Genomic DNA, 22,178 nt, shown 5'->3' with positions numbered 1-22,178 from the left:
TGAGGGGGGTCTGCAGGCTGGCAGGAAGGGATGGTGCCCTTATGTGCCACAACATTCCTGCTGCTTCCAGTGTTTGTGTCCAGGAGGAGACTCCATTATAAACCTGCTCTCACGGCATCTGCACGTTTTCACTCTGGATTTCTGTGCAGCAGCAATGAGGGAACTGCCATTTCTGTTTTACAGCACTGACCAGCTGCCAGCCTGCAAGCCACCCATCTGGTGTCACAGGAGGTAAGAACCTGATTTACTGACTCTTAGAGGGCAGAGACAGATCCCTTTGGATGGGGTTTCTGGCAGGCTCACTGGTTCACCCTTTGTGCAAACCTGGTGGGATTGCAGTAGAAAGGGGGGGTGCCAAATGCTACGTTTGAAGCCTCTGAACACTGATGATAGACCGGAAAATGCCCATGGGGATGTTCTTCACTTCTGCTTACTTGACCTTACAGAAATCAAGGTGCGCTGCTTTCCCAGCTTTGCTATGGCAGCAGGAGAATGGGACCAGATAAGCACAGTAGGAAAAAGTGCAAAATCCTGTATTCTACCCAATAATAATTATTCTACCCAATAATTATTAATTAATAAATCATCTGAGGAAACGCACCTTCTAACCACCTTTGTAAAGTGCCAGAACTCTCTTACCCATTTTCTTACTCCAGACAAAAAAATATATTTATTACCTAATGAACAAAGATGGTATAAATTTTACTAATGTAGCTAGAGAATTTTCAAATGCAGTTGGCTAAATTTAGGTACCTACACATTTAATACATCATCTGAAGAAATACCCTCTTTTTTGTTTTTTACATTTGAGAACTCACCTGTTCCTGGATTTTTTTCAGTAGGTATTTATTTGGGATCTTAACACAGCCTTGGCAATTCCAATTTCAATTCTTGAATTTTATTTCACCTAAGTCAGAATTTTGGGGCTGAAATTATTTAGGGGTTGTAGTGAATGACAACAAATGTGTACAGCAAATTAAATTGTAGCAGAATATTAAAAGGTCACAAAGCTTGCCCTTCTTTTCTTTTTCAGTTGACAACTTCATTAGCAACATTCATTAATTTCCCACTACCTTTGCATTACCATTACATTTAATAGGTAAATGTTCCACAGATTCAATGTTTTCCAAGATTGTAGTTCACCTGCACTACAGTTTTTCAGTAGTTTTACTTCATTGGTCATCCTTTTAATGAATTTGCCTAATAGTGATGTCTTAGTGAAACTTCCTTAACAAATTCACTCGTCTTACAGGCACAGTATTCTTAAAGCACCAAACCCATAGTTCTGAAAAGGTCATTAATGAGTGTTTGAAGACCTAGACTGCATGAAAGCCCCTTATTTTCTAAGTTGATGTAAAATTAAATTTCTACTTATCTCATGTTAAAATAGAGTATGAAGAGAAACCAAGGCACAGGATATAACATTTTCCCAAATCTTGAAAAAATGTAAGTAATCAGTGCCATATTTTTTCTCCTCAGAGCCATCTGCTGACGTATCCTCAGCAGAAGTAAAGAGCAGCCATGGCCTCTGGAGATGCTGAGATGGCTGTTTTTGGGGAGGCGGCTCCTTACCTCCGAAAGTCAGAAAAGGAGAGAATTGCAGCCCAGAACAAGCCTTTTGATGCCAAGTCATCTGTCTTTGTGGCTCATCCTAAAGAATCCTTTGTAAAAGGGACAATTCAGAGCAGGGAATCAGGGAAAGTCACTGTCAAGACTGAAGGGGGAGAGGTGAGTGAAAAACAAGCCTGAAGGACAATATTTTCTTCCCACTCTGGGTTCTTAGCTGACATCCATGCATGTCCTCCTGCCTCTGATAGACCCTGACTGTGAAGGAAGATCAGGTCTACTCCATGAACCCTCCCAAGTATGACAAAATTGAGGACATGGCCATGATGACCCACCTCCACGAACCCGCTGTGCTGTACAACCTCAAAGAGCGTTACGCAGCCTGGATGATCTACGTAAGTGGCAGCAGCAGCTTCCTTTGGGCAGCTGGAGGAACTGCTCTGCCAGGCCCAGGGGAAGCCAACGTGCTGTGTCCCTTCCTCGCAGACCTACTCGGGTCTCTTCTGCGTCACTGTCAACCCCTACAAGTGGCTGCCCGTGTACAACCCGGAGGTGGTGTTGGCCTACCGAGGGAAGAAGCGCCAGGAGGCCCCTCCACACATCTTCTCCATCTCTGACAACGCCTATCAGTTCATGCTGACTGGTGAGTGCTTGACCTCCCTCACAGCCATCTAATCAAAAACCCTGCTGATCTCACTGGGACACGTGACAAGCCAGCTAAAACCACCACAGAGCTGCATGACTGTGAACTTGAGTGAGTTATATAGCAAATAATTTCAAGTGAAAGTGACCCAAAAGCATGCATAGACTCACTATAATGTATTATTTTCACTTTATTGTACAAAATTCTATACTCTCCCACTGCACAGTACAAGAAATAGTGCTTGACTAAGTTTTCTACATTTTTTCACTGATAAGAAAGTTATTATTCCATATAATCCAGTATTTTGAACATGGGTAGGCAATGCATTTATATTTCCTGATGAGAACTATGTCAAGGGCAAATTGATACATAGCTTGTCTTAGGTCCAGATGCCCCTGACTCTTCAATATATCCATTTGGGCTTATTCTTAATACTGTTAGGACCTAGAAGGGAACTGGGTAGTCTTAGACTTTCTGAAGAATCCCCAGCTTCTATTTACACCTCTACTTCTATTCAGCTTAGGGTTACCCAGGTGAGTTGCTAACACAGCTCTCATTGTGCCTCTTCCCCAGATCGGGAGAACCAGTCCATCCTGATCACGTACGTACACCCCCTGCTCGGGTCCCTGAGGGGCTGCCCAGGGCCAGGGCCCCTCCTGCCTGACCACACGCTCTCTGCTTCTCTCCTTGCTCTGACAGCGGAGAATCCGGTGCCGGGAAGACTGTGAACACAAAGCGTGTCATCCAGTACTTTGCAACAATTGCAGCCAGCGGGGAGAAGAAAAAGGAGGAGCAGTCAGGCAAAATGCAGGTGAGTCAGGAAGAACAGACTGGGCACTTGGGCTGTCATTGCCCTGTTGACTCAACACAGTCCATGAGTAATTTTCCCTCGGCAGGGGACGCTTGAGGATCAAATCATCAGCGCCAACCCACTGCTGGAGGCCTTTGGAAACGCCAAGACCGTGAGGAACGACAACTCCTCGCGCTTTGTGAGTTGGTGACTTGGACAAAATCTCTCCCTCTCATGGCAGGGCAAGTGATGCCTGAGCAGGTCTCCATGTAAAGGAGATGTCAGAAGAAACCATACAGGCTGAAATGCTGCTGCTTCTCCTTAACAGGGCAAATTCATCAGAATCCACTTTGGGGCCACAGGCAAACTGGCTTCTGCTGACATTGAAACTTGTAAGAGACTCTCCTGGACTGGTCCAATGCCTTCCCAAATTCCCACCTCCATGTGCATTGCTGTGCCTAACTCTTTCAACCTTCCTGGGCAGATCTGCTGGAGAAGTCCAGAGTCACTTTCCAGCTCAAGGCGGAAAGAAGCTACCACATCTTTTATCAGATCATGTCCAACAAGAAGCCAGAGCTAATTGGTAGGAGACATCATTGAGTTTTTTGAAGGAAGATCTCTGAGCAAGATTCAACTACCTTACAAAAGTATTAAATTTAACCCACGTACACATTTTTTTTCAGAAATGCTCCTCATCACCACCAACCCTTATGATTTCCCTTTTGTGAGTCAAGGTGAGATCAGTGTTCCCAGCATTGACGACAAGGAGGAGTTAATGGCAACAGATGTGAGTAACGTACAAAACAAGTCAACAGGCATAGGTCATACATCACATAACACACAAATATTTCACTTTGCTGATTGTATTATCAGAGTGCCATTGACATCCTGGGTTTCACTGCTGATGAGAGAACAGCCATCTACAAGCTGACAGGGGCTGTCATGCACTATGGGAACCTGAAGTTCAAGCAGAAACCAAGAGAGGAACAGGCAGAGCCTGAAGGCACAGAAGGTATTATTGAGCTCAATAATTAACCCTTCTGTAAGCCACTGTGGAAGATAGCAAAAGTTGTTAATTATTGGACTTTGGGATCCCAAGAAAATTAGTCAGCCAGGAAAAAAACCCTGTCCCTTGTCCTCAGTACACCAAGTTCCCTTATTTCAGGATTTATGTATCTTATGCTATGAACAGTTATCAGTGTAAACTTCCAGGAAGTCAGGAGTGATGGATGTTCCTTTAGTCATGCCTTTGTTGGAATGTGGCTTGCAACTGTGAAACAGCCCAGTGATTCAGTTCTAACATGAGAGGGGACTGCGTTTCCATTTGTCTTCCCCTATCCAACACTAGGGGAAGGCAGCTGTAAGAGGTGTATTTGATTCCTCTCCTTCGTGGGCACAGGACCTACAACCTCTGTCTCCAATTCTGTGAGCAACACCTCCTGTTGCTAAAGGACAAGGCAGGAGGTGGGGAGCACCATAGGTAACAGGATGAAGCCCAATTAGTTTTACTGAACATCAGAAACAAAAGCTCAGAAAGGGTTCTGGATCTGAAAGAGAACAGAGATATTGTCTTTGTGTTCCACTCTAAATATTGTGTGGTCTAGATCACCTGAATGCAGATCAGTACCTGGTTGTTGTCACTGCAGCTCCTGAGCTGTAGGCGCACTAAGAGCTTTCAGACTAACAAGCTTCATTTTTCAATTCAGTGCCAGGAGACTTTTGGAAACATCATCACTTTCTACATGTTCCAGGGAAGATTTTAAAACATAAATTGTTTTAGAAAAGCTCAATATGCATAATGACAAGTGTGAAGTTGCCAAGATTCCCTCTATGAGAGTCTATCAAAAGTTTTCAAAGAACAGAAATCTGAACCCTGCAGCCTTTAGGCTGAATCCTGGGAAGGCCAGTCCAGGATTCAAAGTTTACTGGATGTTAAATTCTTCCTTTTTCCTCTGCCTTTTCAGTTGCTGACAAGGCTGCCTACCTGATGGGCCTGAACTCAGCTGACATGCTCAAGGCCCTCTGCTACCCCCGAGTTAAGGTGGGGAATGAATATGTGACTAAGGGTCAAACAGCACAGCAGGTAAGAAACATGTTTTAGCCTCTAACCATGTTTAGAATTAATATCCTGTTGATTTTCCTCTGCCCTGTATGGTAATGCCAGGCATTTATTTTTTCCTATAGGTTCATAATTCAGTGGGTGCCCTGGCAAAGGCTGTCTATGAGAAGATGTTCCTGTGGATGGTTGTTCGCATCAACCAACAGCTGGACACGAAGCAGCCCAGGCAGTACTTCATTGGTGTGCTGGACATTGCTGGCTTCGAGATCTTTGATGTAAGTAAGATTCAGTAAGAGCTACTTGGAAGTGATAGCTGAATGTTATGATCAATTTGAGACACATTTTAAAGAAGACATAATATTATCAGATGATTAGTGTTATTTTTCTTTTTTGTTATGAATTAAAAAATGACTTTTCAAAAGACTTGTCTTATTTAAAGATGTGAAAACTCAAAAGTACAGAATGGTCCAATCAGAAAAATTCCTTGGTTATATAGTCATGGACAAGATAACATAAAAATATGTACACCACGATAGTCCTAAGCTTGTGTTTCTTCTTCCTGTAACTTACTTGGTATATATTATATCTTCACAACTTTATTAATGAAAAAAAATTCCTTGTGGACAATTAATTTGATGCCTTTCTCTTTTTCATTATGTAGTCACAAAGCAGATTGAAGAAATGCACAGGATGGACAATGAAGCCAAGATAACTCCATTCCTTAGTTTTAAAGGAGTTTTTGCAATTATTGCTGCATCTTTCAATATGTATCCTTCTTATTTTATTTCCAGTTCAACAGCTTTGAGCAGCTGTGCATCAACTTCACCAACGAGAAACTGCAACAGTTCTTCAACCACCACATGTTCGTGCTGGAGCAGGAAGAGTACAAGAAGGAGGGAATTGAATGGACATTCATTGACTTTGGGATGGACCTGGCTGCCTGCATTGAGCTCATTGAAAAGGTATCCTACCTGTTCAAATGAGTTACATGCAGAAAAACTCTGTGGTCTCATTGTTCAAAGGGATCTTCTATGTTCCTGTGCAAGTATTCTGCTTTTCTTATTCAAAATACCTTGCCCCATAGTTTACTTTTTCTGCTAAGTGAGAAATGAAGGAGATCGTGGCAGATGTGTGGCAGACTTGTGGCAGCAAGTCTGTACTGATCTCTTTCCAAGCACAAAAAGTTTGTTTAACTCCCAAAAAGAGTGTTCTTCCAAACCAGCTAGAGCCAATTTCCAGGTCAGTGTGCCCTCCTCACCTTTCAGCTCTGACAAGAGTGCTTGTACAGCAGAACAGCTGCATCTTTTCAAAATGGACGCAGGGGATGGACACACATAAATAACTGTCAGTACACAGTCACACTTGCAGGTGCCTCCTTTGACTAACAGTGTGAAGGCAGTTGTACTGCACACGAGATGGCAAGTTCAGTTGCTGGCAAATGATGAGTAGTTGGAAACACAGAATCAGCTCTGGGCATCACTTAACCCTACCCGCTTGTTCATGCAGGGTCAGCTAGAGCGGTTTACTCAGGACCATGTCGAGTTGGATTTTTAATATCTCCAAGGGTGCAGATGCCACAGATACTTCAGGGAACTTGTTCTAACTCTGGACCATCTTCACAGTAAAGAAGGTTTTTCTTCTCATTAAATGGAATTTAGAGGATCATGCCTCTTTCTTCTTGTCCTATCACAGGACATCACTGAGCTCTCTCTTTTCTCCCTCCCATTAGGTATTTATATAGATTGATAAGATCTCCCAGACCCTTCTCATTTCCATGCAGGACAGTCCTGTCAGCTTATTTTTGCATGTCAGATGTTCCGATCATTTAAATATATCTGTGGCCTGTCACTGGGCTCACTCTATTACATCCATGGGAGTAGCCAAGAGCTAGAACAGCACTCCAGATGTTTCTCATCAGAGCTGATTAGAGAGGAAGGATGGACTCCCATGAGCAACAGAATGCAGCTGAGGATGAGTTGGCTGCCTGTGCTGCAATGTGTATTTTTGGCTCATGTTCAATGTGTCTAATACTTCTGTTTTTGCTCTCAATCCCACCGCATAAGAAGGTAGTGCTCTGATTTTATAAAGTACATTCTCCACACAAACTAAATTAATTTCTATTATTCTTTATAGTTAATTTTGTATTAAAAATATAGATATCCATGTATTCAATCCCACTTTCTAGAAGAAAATGTAATTAAATATTAATATTTTCTGATGTGTATCTCAATCTGTGTTCCATTACTGTGTCTACATGAAGGTCATTATTGCCCTGAAAGCTAAATTACAATCTGTCTCCCTTGTGATTTCTCCCAGCCAATGGGCATCTTCTCCATCCTGGAAGAGGAGTGCATGTTCCCCAAGGCAACTGACACTTCTTTCAAGAACAAGCTCTATGACCAGCACCTGGGCAAGTCCAGCAACTTCCAGAAGCCCAAGCCTACCAAAGGCAAGGTTGAGGCCCACTTCTCCCTGGTGCACTACGCTGGCACAGTGGACTACAACATCACTGGGTGGCTGGAGAAGAACAAGGACCCCCTGAATGAAACTGTCATTGGGCTGTACCAGAAATCATCTGTCAAGACCCTGGCCTTACTCTTTGCCAACTATGGTGGAGCAGAAGCAGGTTGGTTCTATGAATCCCATATTTTCACTGATGTACAGCTTACAAAAAGGAATAATAAAAGGCAAAAGCAAAAATCTAAAATCTGTTTTATTTATTTTTAATTTAGCCGAGGCCAGTGGTGCAGGCAAGAAAGGTGCCAAGAAGAAGGGTTCTTCTTTCCAGACTGTCTCGGCTCTTTTCCGGGTACAGTAGAGTCTTCACTCTTTCTTCCTAAGATAAGGAGTAAACTCACCAATCACTATGGCTTGTCTTTTTTTGGCTTAGTTCTTTTAAAAGATCCTGAAGTTCTTGGGCCACATTTTACTAGGAATAAATCCAGTGTAATCTACTCGTACTCCATTCCACTGAATGCACAGCTTTTCTATTTGCCCACTTGTCCGAGGATGATATTTCTAGATGGAAGAATGTCATAGAAAAAATGTCTAAAATATAATTAAAATAGACCAGATTTCCTCCAGATGCACGCCTCTGGCTTCAGAAGCTGTTATTGCCCTTTTACAACATGCTGGCCACTGTTGACCTGTTTACTCCATTTATATGTCTAATTTTTCTGTCTGACTCAAGGATCAATTTCTTATACTTGAAATACTATCACTCCTTGAGTTATGGATTTTTAAGATGTCGATACTTCACAGTCCTTTGTCATAACCAAGTCTTGCTTCCTGACTGCTCCATACATCTCTCTCCTGAGGTATTACCTTTTTCATCCTTCATGTATGCCTCCCTTCTTAATATTGCTTAATTTCTTCTACAGGTCTGCTGTCGTATGATTCTTCATCACCTAACAGCCTCTAGGCAGTGCTCTGAAACAGGACATGGGCATGTGTATATGCCCCCCAAAAAATAATCATAGAATTGTAGAATATGCTGAACTGGAGAGGACCCATCAGGATCATCCAGTCCTGGCCCTGCCCAGGACACCCAAACTATTCCACCTTGTCCCTGAGAGCATTGTCCAAACACTCCTTGAGCTCTGGCAGTCTTGGGGCCATGATCACTGCCCTGGGGAGGCTGTTCGATGTCCAACCACCCTCTGGGGCAATTATCATAGCTGTACTGCCTGTATCATTTAAAAATAATGCAAAAAGTCTATGTCTAAAGGTCATAAGACTTTAGGAGGTAATGTTGTAAGAGAGTAATGTTGTAAGAGAACTATTATTTGGTGCATTTGGGTTGCATTTCTGTTATGTTTTTAAATTTTGTTCCACTATCCCTCTTGTTTAGACATGTTACTGTTTATGCATCCTAATGTTTTCTCTGTTTTATTTACATGCTTTGCGGTGTCCTCTAGAAGCACCTACTTCTCTCCCCTAATTATAGACAATAATTTTTTATAAATAACTATACAAATATCAATTACAAAACAAGGGATGGGATTCATCTCACTTTGCCATACAAGATAAATGTATATTCTAGACATATAAAACTGGTTTTGTTCCTTTTGCTTTTAGCAGGGAAAACACGAAGGTTTTATGTAGTGTGCTCCATATGACCCAGCTTTGATGCCTCCTGCAGAATGCTTCCCACTCATTGCCTCATAGGAGTACTACTTTATCTCTCTGGGTACATCCTGTGGATATAATTTCTGATAAAGGCATTCCACTAGAGTAGGTGAAATGTATTACAATTCTATGTTTAAGAGTACAATATTTTCTACAGATTACTCAGAATAACTTCATACATTAAGTTAATAACAGCAAAGATCTGTGGAAAGTCAGAAAACCTCATGCAGAGGGCTTCAGTTCAGGGTTCTGCTCACTTGTGTACATCTCATTTCAGAGGGCTTGATGCTTACAGAAGAAATTATGTTTGCTAATATCAACTTTTCTTAATGACTCTCCCAGGAGAATTTAAACAAGCTGATGACCAACCTGAGGAGCACCCACCCCCATTTTGTGCGCTGCATCATCCCAAATGAAACGAAAACACCTGGTAAGAGGCTTACATATGTATTGAATGTTCTCTGTATGGTGCAGCCCTTGCTCTGTGTGTTACAGAACATGGTGTGTATTTGTGCTCTGCATTGCTCAGGTGCCATGGAGCATGAGCTGGTGCTGCACCAGCTGCGCTGTAACGGCGTGTTGGAAGGGATCAGGATTTGCAGGAAAGGATTTCCCAACAGAGTCCTGTATGCAGATTTTAAACAGAGGTCAGACTTCATCCCCTTACTGGATCACTTCGCCCATCTTGAGTAGCTTGTGAAATTTAATTTTTCCCTCCTGTGCCTAAAGCCTTCCCTACAGTTTCAGTTTAATAAGTGCTGTTACATTCTCAACTGTTCTTAGACTCTTTCTTTCCACGTAGCAGCCAGTTGGTCTCAACAACAGACCTCTTCATATTCATAGAATTATAGAATCATTTAGGTTGGAAAAGACCCTTAAGATCATTGAGTCCAAAGCAAATCTTTCCATTTTCTTCCTCAGATACAAAGTATTAAATGCCAGTGCTATCCCAGAGGGACAGTTCATTGACAGCAAGAAGGCTTGTGAGAAACTTCTTGGATCAATTGATATAGACCACACTCAGTACAAATTTGGTCACACTAAGGTATAAGATCTGCTTGCTTCAAGTACCATGGGTTTTTGGTTTGCATGGCTTGAGACTGACACTCAGTTACTCCAGATAGTATGTGAAATGATCCAATGGTGTATGTAAAAGAAATCAATCAAGTAGTTTTTTACTCAACATTTGAATAAACTGAAATTCATTGCCATAGGATGGTTTAATTAAGGGTTAAATAAGTGTTCCTAATTTAAGACAAAGTTGTAGAATGAAAGAATCAAGGGTTAATACAAGTAAAAGCAAAATATCTGGCTATTATAGTTCCTCAACTGCAGGTAACCAGAAGAGAGTTACAAAAGAGTCGGGCACTACATATATTCTTTGTGATTTTGCTCCTTCTCTTAACTTCCCATAGTGCCTGTCATGGGGGGAAGGGCATCAGGTTACCCTGAACAAGCACATACACTGCACCTATTTTCATGCTCTTACCTAAGGTGTTCTTCAAAGCTGGGCTCGTAGGCCTCCTGGAGGAGATGAGGGATGAGAAGCTGGCACAGCTCATCACTCGCACACAGGCCAGATGCAGGGGTTACCTGATGAGGGTGGAGTACCAGAGAATGGTGGAGAGAAGGTAGGCTTCTCTTCAAATCAGGTTCACCCTACTTGGCTTATTGTGTCATCACAGTATAAATATTGAATAATAATTTGACTTACCTTTCAGAGAGTCCATCTTCTGCATCCAGTACAACATTCGTGCATTCATGAATGTCAAACACTGGCCCTGGATGAAGCTGTTCTTCAAGATCAAGCCCTTGCTGAAGAGTGCAGAGTCTGAGAAGGAGATGGCCAACATGAAACAAGAGTTTGAGAAAACTAAGGAAGAACTTGCGAAGTCTGAGGCAAAGCGGAAGGAGCTGGAGGAAAAAATGGTGAAACTGGTGCAGGAGAAAAATGACCTGCAGCTCCAAGTGCAGGCTGTGAGTATCACCAGCGTGTTTTATCCCAACTCTGCTGTGACTATCAAGTTGATATTTACAATTACACTTTCAAAAGACACATAGAAACTACAATTTAGCTCAGTTCAATTTTGATTCTTTAAGTGGTGCTCTTACAAGCTCTTACAAGCTTTAATAAGGACTGTCAGCATATTACCTGGATGAGACTTTCTATGATGTATGCTGAGCTCTCTTAGCATTTCTCAGAATCGCAGACTAATCACAGCTGGAAGAGACCTTCAAGATCATCTGCTCCAACCATCAGCCCAGCACCACCATAATCCCTCCTAAACCGTATTCCCAAGTGCCACATCCAGACTCCTGTTGAACACTTCCAGAGATGGTGACTCTACCACATCCCTGGGCAGCTTATTCCAATGCCTGACCACTGTTTCAGTGAAAATTTTTTTTCTGATATCAAATCTGAACCTCCTCTGGCACAACTTAAGGCTGTTTTCTCTTGTTATTTCACTTGAGACATGGCAGAAGAGACCAACCCTCACCTCACTACTCCCTCCTTTCAGACAGTTGTAGAGAGCAATGAAGTTCCCCCTGAGCCTCCTCTTCTCCAGACTAAACAAACCCAGCTTGCTCAGCCACTCCTTATAGGACTTGTTTTTTGATCCTCCACTGCCTTCACTGCCCTTCTGCTTATATCAGAACAATCAAGAAACTTTTCTTTGTAAAATGTTTGTTTTGCTAGTACTTTTTTCCTATGTCTCCAAAACTGAGTGTGCCTCTCCTTACACACTCATAATTAAGAATTCTCAGGACAACTTAAGAAGACATAACTTTCCTCTCCTTATTCTCCAGTAGAACAAGATAACTTGTTTCTTTCTGGTTTAGGTGGTGGCTTGAATAGTCAGGATAGTAACAGACTTTACTATGGTATAATACTGAACTAACTAAGAGGAAAGAGAATTTAATATTCTCACTTGCCCTCCTACATCACTAGGAATCATTACACAAAATCACGTGCTACATCTGCGGTGTTACAGTTCTGTGCTTTCTAAATTAAATCAGTCACAGAATAGAAAAGACTGACTCCTCTAAGTGATACTATGCAGCATATGTGACATATAGAAAAAGCCACACGCTCCCCTTTTTAAAGAGTCTTGAGCTGTAAAAAGATGAAAGAATCCACGCACTGCTAATATTACTATTTTTCTTTCATACTTTTTCTGTTGGACTGAAACCTGAGACAAAATATAACAAATACCACAGGACATATGTTGCAGAAAAGAAGCCTGGAGGCAAATTTTCCAGCAGGTCTTTTTCTTCTTAGCTGATGACAGTAGCACAGAGAAGAGACAAGGCTGACAGATACTGAGTATTTTGGGGCAATGGTATTGAAAATATAAATCAGAAACAGTTACTCCAGAAAGAGAGTAAGGTGGAAAAAAAATAAATACAGGAATGGTGTCAAGATAATTGTGTCTTCAGTATTTATATGCATCTTGGTATATGATTATCACTCAGAACTTCACAAACATGGGAGATATTCCTATGATTAAACCCGAATTTATGCACTTTGTTCCAGTGTTTGATACTGTGGGATAAGATTGGATTCTGTACCCTGCGCAAATATATAAATACTCAAGTTTTGAGGTAGATTGAAAAGGATTTTACTTGGTTTAAGATTTAAAACCAGTCTGTTTCAAAACTAACAATATAAAATCAATTCTATATTATATGTCATTTTATTGGAACATGTATCAAATTTTTAAATACAAAACTGCTATCTAGGACTCAGAATTATGCAGGTAAGAATCTCAATATTCCCTCAAAAAGCGTATCCCTAACAATGGCATTTTCCCACCAGGAAGCTGATGCTTTGGCTGATGCCGAGGAAAGGTGTGACCAGCTCATCAAAACCAAAATCCAGCTGGAAGCCAAAGTTAAAGAAGTGACTGAAAGGGCTGAGGATGAGGAGGAAATCAATGCTGAGCTGACAGCCAAGAAGAGGAAACTGGAGGATGAATGTTCAGAGCTGAAGAAAGATATTGATGACCTTGAGCTAACACTGGCCAAGGTGGAGAAGGAAAAGCACGCCACTGAAAACAAGGTATGAGGCAGAAAATCTCACCCACACTCCAGAAAAGAGCCCCGTGCTCTTCCAGGACTTCTGTATCTACTTCCTTGATTTACACTTGCTCCCTTCTTCCTAAAGGTGAAAAACCTCACAGAGGAGATGGCAGCCTTGGACGAGACCATCGCCAAGCTGACAAAAGAGAAGAAAGCCCTCCAAGAGGCCCATCAGCAGACCCTGGATGACCTGCAGGCAGAGGAGGACAAAGTCAATACACTGACCAAAGCCAAGACCAAGCTGGAGCAGCAAGTGGACGATGTAAGCCCACGGACACACAGCAGGAACAGACAGGTATGGAGTTTGAGCTGGCTGGTGGAGCACTCATGGCCTTGTTCTGTGTAGCTGGAAGGGTCCCTGGAGCAAGAGAAGAAACTGCGCATGGACCTGGAGAGAGCCAAGAGGAAACTGGAAGGAGACCTGAAGCTGGCCCAGGACAGCATCATGGATCTGGAGAATGATAAGCAGCAGCTGGATGAGAAACTGAAGAAGTGAGTGTGGCCCTGGGGCACCTCAGTGCTGGGCTGCAGCTCTTGTCTTCTTCCTTTGAGCTGTAACCCACTTTGCTTTGCCCAAAGGAAAGACTTTGAAATCAGCCAGATCCAGAGCAAAATTGAGGATGAACAACTTCTGGGCATGCAACTACAGAAGAAGATCAAGGAGCTGCAGGCAAGTGTCTGCCCTTCCCCTGCCTGCCCCAGGCTCAGCTCAGGGAGGAGGAGGGCACGGGTGTGAAGGGTCCCTCGTGTTCTCCAGGCCCGTATTGAGGAACTGGAGGAGGAAATCGAGGCCGAGCGAACCTCTCGTGCTAAAGCAGAGAAGCATCGGGCTGACCTGTCCAGGGAGCTGGAGGAGATCAGCGAGCGCCTGGAAGAAGCAGGAGGGGCGACGGCAGCTCAGGTGGAGATGAACAAGAAGCGGGAGGCAGAATTCCAGAAGATGCGCCGGGACCTCGAAGAGGCCACGCTGCAGCACGAAGCCACGGCTGCCGCCCTGCGCAAGAAGCACGCGGACAGCACAGCTGAGCTGGGGGAGCAGATCGACAACCTGCAGCGCGTCAAGCAGAAGCTGGAGAAGGAGAAGAGCGAGCTCAAGATGGAGATTGATGACTTAGCCAGTAATATAGAGTCTGTCTCCAAAGCCAAGGTACACAAGTATTTTTATTAGGAATTTGGGAACAATGTGATGATTTTGTTTAATTTTATATTTTTTTAACTAGTATCAGGTTATAAGTGATTTTTCCAAATCTAATATGCAGAACTTGCCAAACCGCTCTCCATCATCTTCCAACAGTCCTGGCTCTCTGGGAAGGTCCCAGATGATTGGAGGTTGGCGAATGTCACCCCAATCCACAAAAAAGGCTGCAAGCAGGACCCTGGCAACTTCAGGCCTGTCAGCCTGACCTCGGTGCCTGGCAGGGTTAAGGAGCAGATCATCCTGAGTGTAATCACGCAGCACCTTCAGGATGGACAAGGGATTAGACCCAGCCAGCATGGGTTTAGGAGGGGCAGGTCCTGTCTGACCAACCTGATCTCTTTTTACGATCAGGTGACCCACCTGGTGGATGAGGGGAAGGCTGTGGATGTGGTCTATCTAGACTTCAGCAAGGCCTTTTACACTGTCTCCCATAATATACTCCTGGAAAAGCTGGTAGCCCATGGCTTGGACAAGTGTACCCTCTCCTGGATTAGGAGCTGGCTGGAGGGTCGGGCCCAGAGAGTGCTGGTGAATGGAGCTGCATCCAGCTGGCAGCCGGTCACCAGTGGTGTTCCCCAGGGATCAGTGTTGGGCCCAGTCCTGTTTAACATTTTTATTGATGATTTAGATGTGGGGATTGAGTGTATCATCAGCAAATTTGCTGATGACACTAAATTGGGAGGGAGTGTCGACCTGCTGGAAGGCAGGAGGGCTCTGCAGAGGGATCTGGATAGACTTGAGAGATGGGCTGATTCCAATGGGATGAAGTTCAATAAAGCCAAGTGCCGGGTCCTGCACTTTGGCCACAACAACCCCATGCAGCGCTACAGGCTGGGCACAGAGTGGCTGGAGAGCAGCCAGGCAGAAAGGGACCTGGGGGTACTAATTGAGAGGAAGCTCAACATAAGCCAACAGTGTGCCCAGGTGGCCAAGAAATCCAATGGGATCTTGTGCTGTATCAAAAATAGTGTGGCCAGCAGGAGCAGGGAAGTGATCCTTCCCCTGTACTCTGCGTTGGTGAGAGTACACCAGGAGTACACAATACACCTTGAGTATTGTGTTCAGTTCTGGGCCCCTCAGTTCAGAAAGGATATTGAGGTGCTGGAGCGGGTCCAGAGAAGAGCAACAAGGCTGGTGAAGGGACTGGAGCATAAGTCCTATGGGGAGAGGCTGAGGGAGTTGGGGTTGTTTAGCCTGGAGAAGAGGAGGCTCAGAGGTGACCTCATCACTGTCTATAACTACCTGAAGGGAAGTTCTAGCCAGGTGGGGGTCGGTCTCTTCTCTCAGGCACTCAGCAATAGGACAAGGGGGCATGGGCTTAAGCTCTGCCAGGGGAAATTTAAGTTGGATATCAGGAGAAAATTCTTTACAGAGAGAGTGATCAGGCATTGGAATGGGCTGCCCAGAGAGGTGGTGGATTCACCATCCCTGGAGATTTTTAAACGCAGATTGGACGTGGCACTGAGTGCCATGATCTAGTAAATGGACTGGATTTGGACCAAGGGTTGGACTCGATGATCTCGAAGGTCTTTTCCAACCCAATCGATTCTATGATTCTATGATTCTATTCTAACTATGGGTGTATGCACATAGTCCCCAGACATGTAAACTGCATCTTCTGGATACATTTTCCTCCTGTAAAGAATGAAGGATCAAGACATTTACTCTATTTTCTTATAGATAGATATATAGATATAATATATATATTTACTTATATATTTTTTTATATATATTTTCTTGTGACTGATACATAGGCAAACCTGGAGAAGATGTGCCGCACCCTGGAAGACCAGCTGAGTGAGATTAAGACAAAGGAAGAAGAGCATCAGCGCATGATCAATGACCTCAATGCTCAAAGAGCTCGTCTGCAGACAGAAGCAGGTAACATACCCCCACATGCCTCTGGAATGGGACAACCTGTAATTAATGATAAAAGAAAAAGGAATGAAGCTTTGCTCAAATTGATCTAGTCTCTGTGATCTGTTATACAGTGCTTAAAAGACACATTGACTTAGTATTGATTTTAAATTGCAGTCTGTCTGTAAACTTTCTTAGGTGAATATTCACGCCAAGTGGAAGAAAAAGATGGTTTGATATCTCAGCTATCCAGAGGCAAACAGGCATTCACTCAACAGATTGAGGAACTAAAGAGACATTTAGAGGAAGAAATAAAGGTAAATGTACTTCCAGTAAGGGTGTTGACTTTGGACTGAGGTTCTGTTTTCTTTCAGGATATTTCCTACTCTCGCATAAAATCAGAATGTTAGCCACATCAGTTTCATTTTTGAGCTATAAAACAAGATGGACAATTTTGCCACCTTAATCTCTACTGTGGGAAGGGAAATTGAGGAAGACATCCTCTCCAATTTGAATACTAAGACAGAAAAACATTTTTAGGTCTTTATTCAGATTTATAATGGCATATAAAAAATGATTGAGATATATCTAAAAATAAATTGTCCATCTTAGTCTATTTTTCTAAGCTGAAAATTTAGAGTATATTTAAAGGGATTCAACAATTTCCTGATTTACAGTTGTCATTTAGAATTATCCATCATCTCTCCTGAGAATACTTTCTACATTAGAATGAATGAAGAGATAAGAAAGTTCTCTAAATGTGAAATCAACATGCCATTTTCCCTTGGGTTGACTTTAAATGTCAGATGGAAAGACTCTTCAACCACTTTCGTGAAGTTAACATTCTGCTGTGTACAAGTTTCGAGCTGGCTTCCTGCCAAGTCCCCCGAAACTCGACAACAAGGACCCGCCTCCCAGAGAGGGAAAAGAAGAAAAACCAAGCAGCCAAAGCTATAGCAAAAAAAATATATATATATATATATGTATATTTATATATAAGACAGATACACGAAAGGGGAATACCACACACCGGGGGGGGAAGGGGGGGGAGGGGAAAAAAAAGGAGAAGGACAAAAAGGGGCAAGGACCGAACAAGTCAAACAGCCAGTCGAAGGCAAACTAGCAAAAATCTCACCACTTCCCTTCGAACAGGCAGGATGGCCAGACACGGTCCTTGGCTCTCCCCTCACGCGTGGCAGATAACGGCAGTCACTGTAGGCCTCGGCTCCAGATAAGCCCAACCGAAACAGGGACCCACCGTTCTCGAACCTCGCCGGAGAGGAAAGAGGGCGAACTCTCTTATCAATGCCTTATTTATACCCTGGGTTACGTAAAGGAATAGCATGGAATACTTCCTTGGTCACCCTCCTAGTTCCCTCCTGGTTACAAGCTGGTTTCCAGGAAGGCCTAGACTGAAACCATCACATTCTGTCTCTCAGGAAATTAATTGTCCCCATCCAATTGTCTCCCAAGGCCAAGAACGCCCTGGCCCACGCCCTGCAGTCCGCTCGCCACGACTGTGACTTGCTCCGGGAACAATATGAGGAGGAGCAGGAAGCCAAGGGGGAGCTGCAGCGCGCCCTGTCCAAGGCCAACAGCGAAGTGGCCCAGTGGAGAACCAAATACGAGACGGACGCGATTCAGCGCACGGAGGAGCTCGAGGAGGCCAAGTACGTGGGGAGTGGGATGAGAAATGACTGCAGAAGACTGAGAGCGGTCAAGGGAAATGGAAGTCTCTGAGTGGGCTGAGACAGGGCTGGGATGAAGGCAGGGATATACTGTCTTTGTGTGCAAAGCAGATAGAGGGGAGGAGGAAAAAAGTGTATATTGGAAGGGAAGGCATAGGCTTTAGGGCTAGAAGTGCAAAGACAGGCCTAATGCACACAGAAAGGACAGATCCTTTAGGATCTGTGAAAAGTGCTCAGCTCAAACCCTCCAAAGTGGCCAACTGCCCTCTCATGGTAGTGCAGAACTGACTCCCTTCTAAGCTCTAAGCTGCCACTGTGCTCATCTCCTCCCAGGAAGAAGCTGGCACAGCGCCTGCAGGATGCAGAGGAACACGTCGAAGCTGTCAATGCCAAATGTGCCTCCCTGGAAAAGACAAAGCAGAGGCTGCAGAATGAAGTGGAGGACCTGATGATTGATGTGGAGCGATCCAATGCAGCCTGCGCTGCTCTGGACAAGAAGCAGAAGAACTTTGACAAGGTCTTTTGGGCTCCAGCCCTGGGACTCCTGGGCAGAGCCTCCCCTCTGGATGGCCACATCCCTACTCACGCCCCGTTTCTCTTCAGATCCTGGCAGAATGGAAGCAGAAGTATGAGGAAACGCAGGCTGAGCTGGAGGCCTCCCAGAAGGAGTCCCGCTCCCTCAGCACGGAGCTGTTTAAGATGAAGAATGCCTATGAGGAGTCCTTGGACCACCTGGAAACAATGAAGCGGGAGAACAAGAACTTGCAGCGTAAGTCCCTGGCCCTCTGCTCCGGGATGGGCTTTCTCACCAGCTGAGCATTGCTGCGGGGTCTGTGCCTGCAGCTCTGCAAAGATGCCTGTCACCCTGGTGGGACAGGGCCCTTCCCATTCTGCTCTGGGCCTGAGCAAGCCTTTTTTCTTTGTTCCCACAGAGGAGATTTCCGACCTCACGGAGCAGATTGCGGAGGGAGGAAAGGCAATTCATGAGCTGGAGAAAGTCAAGAAGCAAGTTGAGCAGGAGAAATCTGAAATCCAGGCTGCTCTGGAGGAAGCTGAGGTACCTGGCCAGAATCATTGCTGTCTGCACTAAATGTGTGAGCAAGGCAGAAACAATGCTAAAAAGGCCTTGCTTCTGCTCTGTTCTGGCTGTGGAGGGAAGCCAGCTGAGATTTCCTGGAATATTCTCTAATTCCCTAGAAAGCAAAGCAGTAGGTTTATCAGTGTTCCCCATGTTTGTGTCCACTTGTCCAGGCCTCTCTGGAACATGAAGAGGGGAAGATCCTGCGCCTGCAGCTGGAGCTCAACCAGGTGAAGTCTGAGATTGACAGGAAGATAGCAGAGAAAGATGAGGAGATTGACCAGCTGAAGAGGAACCACCTCAGAATTGTGGAGTCCTTGCAGAGCAGCCTGGATGCTGAGATCAGGAGCAGGAATGAAGCCCTGAGGCTGAAGAAGAAGATGGAGGGAGACCTGAATGAAATGGAGATCCAGCTCAGCCACGCCAACCGTGTGGCTGCAGAGACACAAAAGAACCTGAGAAACACACAGGGAGTGCTCAAGGTCTGTTCAGCAGAGCTGCAGAAAGAGAAATGAGATCCCCGACATTTTTGGCCCTCAAGCGCACACTGACACCATGTAATTCCTCTTGTCTCTCTTACAGGACACCCAGATCCATTTGGACGATGCTCTCAGGACCCAGGATGACCTGAAGGAGCAGGTGGCCATGGTGGAGCGCAGAGCAAACCTGCTGCAGGCTGAAGTTGAGGAGCTACGGGCAGCCCTGGAGCAGACGGAGCGGTCGAGGAAAGTGGCTGAGCAGGAGCTCCTGGATGCCACTGAACGTGTGCAGCTCCTCCATACCCAGGTCAGGGCAAGGAGCAAAGGCAGCCGTGTTGACACTTAACAAACCCAGAGAGCTGGAATATACCAGGGGACAGGCAGTACCGGAATGGCCTCTCTACTGCTGTCCACCAGGAAAGGCATGTTCAGTGTCCATCACCCGAGCCCACCACTGGCATTACGTAAACAACCACTGTACAAAGAATTCCACATTCACAGTTGCCGATGGAACGGGAAAGACTTGGCTCAGGCAGTAGGTTTGTTATTGCAGACCTTAGAATAAAAATCTTGCCATGTCCTTCCTGTTGCACAGAACACCAGCTTGATCAACACCAAGAAGAAGCTGGAGACAGACATTTCTCAGATTCAGAGCGAAATGGAGGATACGATCCAGGAGGCCCGCAATGCTGAAGAGAAGGCCAAGAAGGCCATCACAGATGTGAGTCGGGGCTCCTTTCATTGCTGATGGGGGATGTATTCTCCCCAAAATGTCTCCAGCCTCACAAGGGCTTTGACCTCTTGCTCTGCTCAGGCGGCCATGATGGCAGAAGAGCTGAAGAAGGAGCAGGACACCAGTGCCCACCTGGAGAGGATGAAGAAGAACCTGGACCAGACAGTGAAGGACCTGCAGCTTCGTCTGGAAGAGGCCGAGCAGTTGGCCCTGAAGGGAGGCAAGAAGCAAATCCAGAAGCTGGAGGCCAGGGTGAGTAGGGCTGTGTTGGTGCATGAGTGACCCCGTCCCTTGGAGAGACACCCCCAGGGAAGCTGCAGGGACGGGCTTCTCATTGCAGGTGCGGGAGCTGGAAGGGGAGGTTGATGCTGAGCAGAAGCGCAGCGCTGAAGCCGTGAAGGGTGTGCGCAAGTATGAGAGGAGAGTGAAGGAACTCACCTACCAGGTATTGGCCCCTGTGGGCATCTGCAAAAACTGAAAGTGTTTGCACCTGATTGCCAAGGGGAATTGCTACCTGCCATAGTGGGGGAAACAATTCACACTCTTTCCTGTTTGCCAACTGCTTTAGTCTGAGGAAGACCGGAAGAATATTCTCAGGCTACAGGATCTGGTGGACAAGCTGCAAATGAAGGTGAAATCCTACAAGAGACAATCTGAGGAGGCTGTAAGTATCACTCTGAGTGCTTGGCAAGAAACACTTTCCAAGAGGGTAGCTTGGCCACTGAGGAAGCTTGGCCCAATAGAAGAAAGTTGGAAGGTGTCACTGGTCAATAATGGAGTTCTTCAAGTTCTCTGAAAGGCTCTTAAATCAGCCTCGCCTTGGAGAATGAAATCAATGAGTCACTAACAAGACTAATAAGAGGGCAAATGCACACAGCATTTTTTGCATCAGGACAACAAAGCAGCCTGTAAGAAGGAGTCTTATTAATGGTAAGGATAGTACAGTACATTAAGAAGTTTTGAAAATAACTTAGTTTCAAATTTTTGATAGCAGACAGAGAAGGTGTTGGAAGTATCCTCCCAAGCCACTTTGCGTTCAGCTCTTAGAATTGTGCAGGGACCCTTTGCCTGTTTCTGGGCGTGCAGCACTCAGGGAGGAACTGAGGGAATCCTGCAGTCCCTGAATTTATGATTGGCTGAGCGTGGTTTCTTCACTGTGGCAAACAGCCCAGCCCAGACAAAGGCTTCTGGACTCAGTGAGGAGGGTCTGTGAGAGGGGCACTGAGGAGTTTTCAAGGATCTCACTGAGACTCACGGATAAGCTGTGGTGGGTGGTGGATGGAAGTTTGTGCCCTCCCCCAGGCCAAGGCACAGGAGCAGTGACACCCCTGCTCCTCACCACCAACTCCTTCTCTCTCCCAGGAGCAGCTCTCCAATGTCAACCTCTCCAAGTTCCGCAAGATCCAGCACGAGCTGGAGGAAGCCGAGGAACGGGCTGACATTGCAGAGTCACAGGTCAACAAGCTCCGAGCCAAGAGTCGGGAGTTTCATAGGAGGATAGAAGAGGAAGAGTGAGATTGTCATGAGGTACAAAGTGACCTGCGGGCTGCACAAAGTGTGAACCCTTTGTCACTTCCTTCTGCAATGTACCCACCTCAGTGTCTAGTGAATAAAGAGTAGATTCCTCTGCAAACACACCATGACCAGTGCCTTCTTTGGGTTTGGTTTTCTCACCATACTCGGGATATTGCATTGGAGAAGAAGACTCCTTACTTTTTCCTGGTTAGGAAAGGGGAGCTGATGCAAATGTTGGACTGAGGACCTGCAAACTTAGAATCTGGCCATTCCTGTGGAGACTCCTGAAAATCCAGCCTGCGCTCTCTTTTTTCTCCAGCAGCTCCTTGTCCTGCTCCTGCCTTCACGTGCTCCTAATGCTTCT

At 45.0% G+C, this 22,178-nt stretch overlaps 1 protein-coding gene and 1 long non-coding RNA gene across 4 annotated transcripts in view; one reads left to right on the top strand and one right to left on the bottom strand.

The window, feature by feature from the left end:
* Positions 1–156: 156 nt before the first annotated feature.
* LOC135424396 (myosin heavy chain, skeletal muscle, adult-like) lies at positions 157–21,936 on the top strand. Its single transcript, XM_064675595.1, has 39 exons — positions 157–231; positions 1,480–1,728; positions 1,818–1,961; positions 2,053–2,209; positions 2,783–2,810; positions 2,909–3,020; positions 3,106–3,198; positions 3,328–3,391; positions 3,484–3,582; positions 3,683–3,786; positions 3,873–4,011; positions 4,964–5,082; positions 5,184–5,333; positions 5,850–6,020; positions 7,375–7,684; positions 7,791–7,867; positions 9,529–9,616; positions 9,716–9,833; positions 10,108–10,231; positions 10,681–10,817; positions 10,908–11,163; positions 13,004–13,246; positions 13,352–13,528; positions 13,613–13,758; positions 13,846–13,936; positions 14,024–14,413; positions 16,219–16,345; positions 16,520–16,638; positions 17,795–17,991; positions 18,343–18,526; positions 18,613–18,778; positions 18,942–19,066; positions 19,261–19,569; positions 19,670–19,873; positions 20,162–20,287; positions 20,381–20,551; positions 20,640–20,744; positions 20,868–20,963; positions 21,662–21,936. The coding sequence occupies exons 2-39, from the start codon at positions 1,522–1,524 to the stop codon at positions 21,812–21,814; spliced, it is 5,826 nt and encodes a 1,941-aa protein (XP_064531665.1). The 5' UTR covers positions 157–231; positions 1,480–1,521; the 3' UTR covers positions 21,815–21,936.
* The window catches only part of LOC135424399 (uncharacterized), a 95,048-nt gene continuing 80,623 nt past the window's right edge, over positions 7,754–22,178 (bottom strand). For all 3 annotated transcript variants that reach the window (XR_010435184.1, XR_010435185.1, XR_010435186.1), the window contains 2 exons: positions 10,901–11,017; positions 7,754–7,894 (listed from right to left, as the gene is read on the bottom strand). This is a non-coding gene — a long non-coding RNA (uncharacterized LOC135424399). The remainder of the gene's footprint in view (positions 7,895–10,900; positions 11,018–22,178) is intronic.

This window comes from Pseudopipra pipra, chromosome 19 (genome assembly GCF_036250125.1).
Source record: "Pseudopipra pipra isolate bDixPip1 chromosome 19, bDixPip1.hap1, whole genome shotgun sequence".
NCBI classification, from domain to species: domain Eukaryota; kingdom Metazoa; phylum Chordata; class Aves; order Passeriformes; family Pipridae; genus Pseudopipra; species Pseudopipra pipra.
The sequence above is the reverse complement of the archived record's forward strand: the minus strand, read 5'-3'. Positions and strand labels throughout refer to the sequence as shown.

Excerpts from the sequence above, each read along its gene's own strand:
- LOC135424396 (XM_064675595.1), top strand. The coding sequence starts at position 1,522 with ATGGCCTCTGGAGATGCTGAGATGGCTGTTTTTGGGGAGGCGGCTCCT. Across the intron at positions 4,012-4,963 it reads AGAGCCTGAAGGCACAGAAG|TTGCTGACAAGGCTGCCTAC; the intron begins GTATTATTGAGC and ends CTGCCTTTTCAG. Across the intron at positions 10,232-10,680 it reads ACAAATTTGGTCACACTAAG|GTGTTCTTCAAAGCTGGGCT; the intron begins GTATAAGATCTG and ends CTCTTACCTAAG.